The 6,983-nt window shown below is 38.8% G+C and overlaps 1 protein-coding gene across 1 annotated transcript in view; it reads right to left on the bottom strand.

Annotated features, from left to right (window-relative positions):
• Window positions 1-243: 243 nt before the first annotated feature.
• Window positions 244-6,983, bottom strand: part of LMLN (leishmanolysin like peptidase) — a gene marked incomplete at its 5' end in the record, with an annotated part of 80,438 nt that continues 73,698 nt past the window's right edge. The window contains one exon of the mRNA XM_079923101.1: window positions 244-6,542. Within this exon, the coding sequence (XP_079779227.1) occupies window positions 6,442-6,542 (101 nt within the window). The 3' untranslated portion in view covers window positions 244-6,441. The remainder of the gene's footprint in view (window positions 6,543-6,983) is intronic.

Raw genomic sequence — 6,983 nt, 5'->3', positions numbered from 1 at the left:
GAATGCCACACCCGGACCGGTGCCTGCCCTCCCTGGAGCTGAACTGCTGCGGTTCCTCAGCTCAACAGACTCCAGTCTGCTCATTTTCACCACCATGCTCCTGGGCCACAGTGCATGGCAGCCACACCAGGCATTGTCATTCCCGACCTGGAATTGAATGGTGGTATGAAAATTATAAAACAGCAGGAGCTGTTATGTAGGGGGAGGGGAGGGGAGTTTCTGTATATGTAGGGGGAGGGGAGTTTCTGCCAAATTAATAAATTAGTGAGAACTACTGGCTCCCTCCCTCCAAATCAATCCTTGAGAAATGGAGGGGTAAGACCCCCTCACCACCACCCCCAGTTAATAATACCACCAAATAGATATGCATATATACTTCAGAAAACTGGGCTGTTTTGAAATGGTAATGGGGAGACAGGAGGAGGAATGGTCAGAGCCTGGGGTGGAGGGCAGCTGTGAGAGGATAAGTTAGAAAAAAAAAGGAGGAAAAAAACCCATCTATGGAGATCCAGCATGGGGCACACTGCTGGTGCCGGGGTTCTGGGGCAAAATCCCAGAGTGGCAAAGCCACAGACTCACCTCAATCAGGCTGAGGACTGATTTGCCTCAGATATTTCCCTTCTTCACTTTTCTCTTCATCACCATGATGCTTATCCCTAAAGATTATTTAACACCTATATAGCACTTACAGCCTCCCTCTTTACTCCTCTGTCAAACCTATTGTAAGAAATGCAGATTTTACACATTTTATTTACTTAGTAACAAGCATAAAGCTTTACAACTAACCAAATCATTTTAGAACAGTGGCATAACCTGTTTTATCTGACCTCTGTTAAGATTCAAGGCTCTGGGGCTGGTCTGGCAAGCTGTGCTGAGGCGCGCGACATTTGCTCTATTCTCTGTAGCTACCTCACTTCCATTAAATTTTCAGACCCTCAACCAAATATATCAAAGTCTTCACTATGTAAACACTAATGAGCACTCGTGTGTAAGCACATGTGAAATCTCTTTCAGTCAACCTGTAGCCTTCTTAAAATGTCACTAGGAGACCTAATGGGGTGGGGTGAGGGGGGAGCCAGGAGATGTTCAGATATTGTGATTTGAATATTTTCAAATGAGACAATGTCAGAAAGTTGAGTTACTGTTTCTGTTGAAATTGAAAAAATTGTTAGTGGCACTGAGTGTTAAAATGGCATCGAATCTAAGATATACTAATGTCTATAGGCAGAAAAAAATATTTCTATACATATAAAATGAGAATGGGGACTTTCCGGGTGGCACAGTGGTTAAGAATCCACCTGCCAATGCAGTGGACACGGGCTCGAGCCCTGGTCTGGGAGATCACACATGCCACGGAGCAACTAAGCCCGTGTGCCACAACTACTGAGCCTGCACTCTAGAACTCGCGAGCCACAACTATTGAGCCCGCGTGCCACAACTACTGAAGCCCACGCACCTATAGCCCATGCTCCGCAACAAGAGAAATCACCACAATAAGAAGCCCACGTGCCACAACAAAGAGTAGCTCCCGCTCGCTGCAACTAGAGAAAGACCATGCACAGCAATGAAAACCCAACACAGCCTAAAATAAATAAATAAATAAATAAATTTATTAAAAGAAAAAAAAATGAGAATGGTATTGGTCATCTACCAGAACATCAGATGGTGTATTTGGACTTCTACCTCCAAACAAGTCCAGTTTATTTCAAACATTAAGGAACAAACTTCTGGCAGAACACTAACAAGCTGACTTAAATAAACCGCTCCATTTCAACGTATCTACCAGAGAGTTGTTGACAAAAGACTCGTTTATGTATTGACGCCTATTAAATAAGATATATTCTATGAACATACCAAAAGGTAGTATAAACAGGTAATGTATGAGACATAGACACTTTGTCTTCAGTACAGCGTACAAATAATATTGAATTTATTCAACTACTTGAAGTAATTTATTGTACATAGTTTTAGCTACTTACATGAAATATTTAAAATGTTAAAAAATCTAAATATTATCATTAAAATTTCCCACAAAGATCTCAGCTCAGCAAGTAGGTCACAGAAGCTGTGCTCAGTCCATTTCACAGTGCTTGGCTCCAGGCCACAGGGCAGGATGGCTCTGAGTGCACATGGTGAAGGCACGCCCCAGGTACGTTCTCTCAAACTACAGTCAGTTTATGAGGAAGAATCACGCTCCACACTCCACAGCCACAATTTACTTGCTGCTACCAAATGGAGTGTGGTACTTGAATGTGCAGAGCGGTCCTGCGGTGAGACTCCTGGCCCACAGCACAGAACAAATGGGACAGGAATAATCTCCAGCCAGAGACGGCTGCCCTAAATTGTTTTAGTCGGCTGTCTTTCCTGCTTAACTATTTGAGGAGGGTTATTCCCTGTAGCTTTACATAAGACCTGTCCCTATTCTTTAAGTAGGACAATTTTACTCCACTTAAAGTAAAAATTGAATTATGTTTCGTAATAAACACCTCATCGTCCCCATATAGAGTGCATGGCTGTGTTTGTATCCCTCATCCAGGTTTAAAAAAATTGATGGTGTTAATTAAGTAAAGAAAAGATGCAGATTAGTTTCCATTTTTATTAAAGCTGTGTTTTTTCTAAGTAATATATTACACTTAAAGTTAAATACCATAAATAAAGATTAGTTCTTAAATCTATTTTATTTATTAAAAATGTAAACAAAAAGAAAATAATTCACCACTCCCTCCCCAACCCTGACTAAATGTGTCAAAAAAAAAAAAAGGTCATCCTTTCAGGTAAGTTCTTTCTTCAGAACGAGTAGCACAGACTTTATTAAAATATGTTAGTCCTCTTGGGCTGCAGGGACATGGCACGGATGACTGGTGCCAACTGTGAAACAGGTCTGTGGGGCTGTGACTGAAGTCCATCTCCTCCTGCCAGGACTACTCAAATGCCCGCAGAAACGGGCTCTTCTCTCTCCATTCAGTGTCCAAGGACAAGGACAGCGCTAAGGCACTGAGCACAGGACACTGTGATGAACATGGTATGTAAGCTGGCATACTCCAGGAGGTGGGTCAGAGCCAGCAGTGACCTAGAAATTCTGCATGAATTAGTCATGCAGAATATTAGAATATTCTGAATATTCATGAACATTAGTCACAGAATATTAGAGCTAGAAAGATTCTGAGAAAGCATCTAGTCATTTTACAGATGGTCTCAATCAGTGAGTCTTCTAATACTAAAGAGAATATTGATAAAATTTTATGGAATACTCTGGTATAATTATGTATGTATCTTCCTAAAACTATTTAAACTTCATTAATGCTTCACTTTCAAATACTGATAAACTCTAAACCAACATATTAGGCTGAAACTAATTTTAAGCATAATTTATAACATTTTTAGAATGCCTAGTTGATCTTAACAAAAATAAGTATCCTTAAGAAATAAGTAAGGGAAAAGGATGTTTTTCAGGAGAATACAGACGGATCTACATTAAGACTACCTAACTGCTTTCCAGTTTCTTTAAAGCTATCAGCTCAAGTCTAGTGACAAGGCTTTTGCTTCCTTCCTGTAAATTCTGTTCTTGAAAACCTGAGAGACAAATTCACTTGTTAATTTTGACATTGGGCGGGGAGGAGGAAGGGTGAGCTGTGACAAAGCGAGAGAGAGGCATGGACATATATACACTACCAAATGTAAGGTAGATAGCTAGTGGGAAGCAGCCACATAGCACAGGGAGATCAGCTCGGTGCTTTGTGACCACCTGGAGGGGTGGGATAGGGAGGGTGAGAGGGAGGGAGGCGCAAGAGGGAAGAGATATGGGAACATATGTATAACTGATTCACTTTTTTATAAAGCAGAAACTAACACACCATTGTAAAGCCATAGAGATGTAAAAAAAAATAAAATTGATATACTATTTAAATTGAAAAAAATTACTATCAAAATGAACCTAAGTCTGAACTGAAAACTGAGGTAGTCAGTTTTTATAAGGACTTGACCCTTTTGAGTCAGAAAGGGACTTCAGTCTACTATCCTCAAATCAGCTATCCCCATTCCCCTTCCCTGCCCCACCTCACTCCCACCATGGCTGCAGTCTGCATGGTCTCTTTCTCAGTGAACTGGTTTTGTGAACATAAAGAGCATTACCTGCCACAGGATACTGAAATTTAGGTCATCTCAAGTTCTTCAGTTCAAAACTTAATTCTAGCCTGCTAATTCTGCATTGAAATTTAAGATTTTAAAAATCCTTCTTTTTAGAAATTTATCAGTGGCCTTCTAAATCCTCACTGAGTATACTATGCAGAATCAGTGATAAGCAACCACTTTCAAGACTTGTTGAAGAGGAAGGAAGACACCAGCACTGTTAGTTACCCTCAAAAACTCAAGATTTCTTAACACCATACTTTACCAGGTTCTACGTTTGTGCCGAGAAAACACTGGGCTACCAGATTCCAAGCTTAACAAATATATATATATAGAAAAAATGTCATCTATAATATTTTCTTCAGAAAGTCATTAGTGCAAATATAATTATATCAATAAAAAGTAAAGCAAAAATATACTTCAAGTATAAAAAGCACCATGCTCAGAAACAATACTACCTAAATGGCATTACTGCACAACAGTCAAAATATAATTGAACCTATCACTGTGAGTCTTAAATATATTATGAATCCATATTATTTTTCGTGAAATTCTTTGTACAACTTTGCAGGATGATTCATAATCACATTGGGTATATAAGTTTAGATTTTTATAACTTTCTTTAAAAATATACTCTACATTTTTCTCTGACTTTTCATGATTTAAAGTATGCAGAACGTAGGCAGAAACACCATTGGTATTAGATTTTCTTCAGCTGAGGCTGGCTATGCTAGAGACCCCCAGCTTTTCACAATGACAAATACCTCCAATTTAAAATTGTAGGCAAATAAGTATTTTAAATGTATGCACTTTTTTTAAAAAAGGTGACTCTCCTCTATGCTGGAGTTGCTGTTTGGCTCCAGTGCCAAACAATAAGTTGGAATTACTCCTTAGTAATTATGCTGTTTGTTCACTTAGCAGTTTCTTAAACTGAGTGCTCAATAACTGTATGCTGAATTAAAGGGCCAACCAGTGAATGAATGAATGCATGTCCAAGGGCTATGTTTCTAATGCCACAGGACTTCATTAGCTTTAGAGAGAAAAACTGGGCATCATTCATCATTAAAGATTTTCTAATTGGGTTTACTAAGTAGGGTTGGTCAGCTCTAGTACAAGAGCAGAATTGCTTCTGGGGACCAGAATCTATGGGTGACAGAAAGAGTGTCAAATACAAGAGGTAAAAGACATTACCTCCTTTTAAAGCAAAGGCAACCTTCTGACTTCTGTGGACTAAGCCATACCCTGTGTGGTAAAGTGGACCCTATTGGATAGGCCCTACACGAAACCTACACTTTGCTATAAACAATTCAGATCATCTTGTTTTGGCTTATATCTTTTCTTCTTACACATAAAATAATTTTCAGATAGTCAAATTCTTCTGTAACAACTCCTAAGCCCACTTGAAAATACTGCATACCTGTCTATACCAGAATTTCTTTTTATCTTCATTGGTCAAAAAGGAAAGTTCTATTTTTGTTGGATTGCAGTTGTCATAACTATTATCTGGAAAACATACAGTTAGGTTTTCTTTTATTTGCATGTCTTCAATGTTTTCACAGGGCAGAGTATTTTTCTCTCTCTGCTTCCCAGTTTTTCAAGTCATTATTAAACTAATGGAGAATACAACTGGAAGCTACTCTCTGAAGATCAATGAGTACGGATACAGCTACCAACACCTAATGGTTCAGCAGGAAACTGCCACACAGCTGGTTTGAAAAGGCTAGCATGGTTAAATCATAAGATTTAGCAAAACATAATTTAAAAAAAAAACAATGAGAACAATGATTTAGGTGTACCATATACAGTCATTAAACTCAAAATAGGTATAACAGTGATGTAGAAATCCCAATTCAAGTTATTTTCTGTAAGTCAAAGGACAATTTATACTTTTGAGGACAGGGTCCACAACTTATAACCTTGCAATGATTAGCTGTTCTTTAAATTATTGCAGCAGTGATGAACCTTCCCATTGTTTTAGGTTAATGAAGATGCTGAGGTATGCAATAACTGAATTTTTCACCTATTATCCCATTTTCAAAGGAAAACTTCAAGAAGAGTATTTATCCTGAAAAATAAAGAGACTTGGTGATTTGGAATTCCTCCTCCTTCTCCAAACTTTGAGGCTGTTGGGTTGCTGATGAGGCGTGATTGCTGTGAAGCTCTGCTTCAAGATCTGATTATGGTCAACACTTCCAAGCCAAAGTCAGGAATGCCACTTCTGCCATCTGTATAGGCTGGCACTCGCCCAGATTTTGTGCTTTGTTCAGAGGAACATGACACAAAGGAATGTCTTCAGAATTCACTTTTCCATTCCTAATGCCATACGCACAGAAGAAATCCAGCCAGCAGAGGAAATAGATTGCCTAGCAGAAGCCAAAGTGTAACCACTGGGCTAGAGGAACAGGAACAGAGATCTAGGGTTGAAAACAAAAAATTGACTTTCCACAGACATTTTTGGAAAAAATTATACCAACAAAGTGTTGACAGATGAGTAGAGGTAATTATTAAAAGGTGAGGAAGGACTACCTTGAAGAGTAGAATCAAGAGTGACTTCCTGAAATCCATATATGCAAAGTCTTTTTTTATATTTATAGAAAAAGAACAAAATATTTATGTAGGAGAAAAGAAGATGTACCTACCGTATCAAGGTTCAAAATCAGCACCCAAGAAAAGACAGGGTAGTATCCTGGCAAAGCTAAAGATGCTACACAGGAAAGTAAATGAAATTCTTGGCTATTCTGACATGGGATGCTGGACTCTCTTCTATTCTACCTTGTCCCTTCTAAGTAGGGTGACCCTATAATTTATCATCCCATATCAGGACATTTTGAGATAAGCGTTGAAATAAATTTCTA

The sequence above is a fragment of the Stenella coeruleoalba genome, assembly GCF_951394435.1.
Source record: "Stenella coeruleoalba genome assembly, chromosome: 5".
Taxonomy (NCBI): Eukaryota; Metazoa; Chordata; class Mammalia; order Artiodactyla; family Delphinidae; genus Stenella; species Stenella coeruleoalba.
The sequence above is the reverse complement of the archived record's forward strand: the minus strand, read 5'-3'. Positions and strand labels throughout refer to the sequence as shown.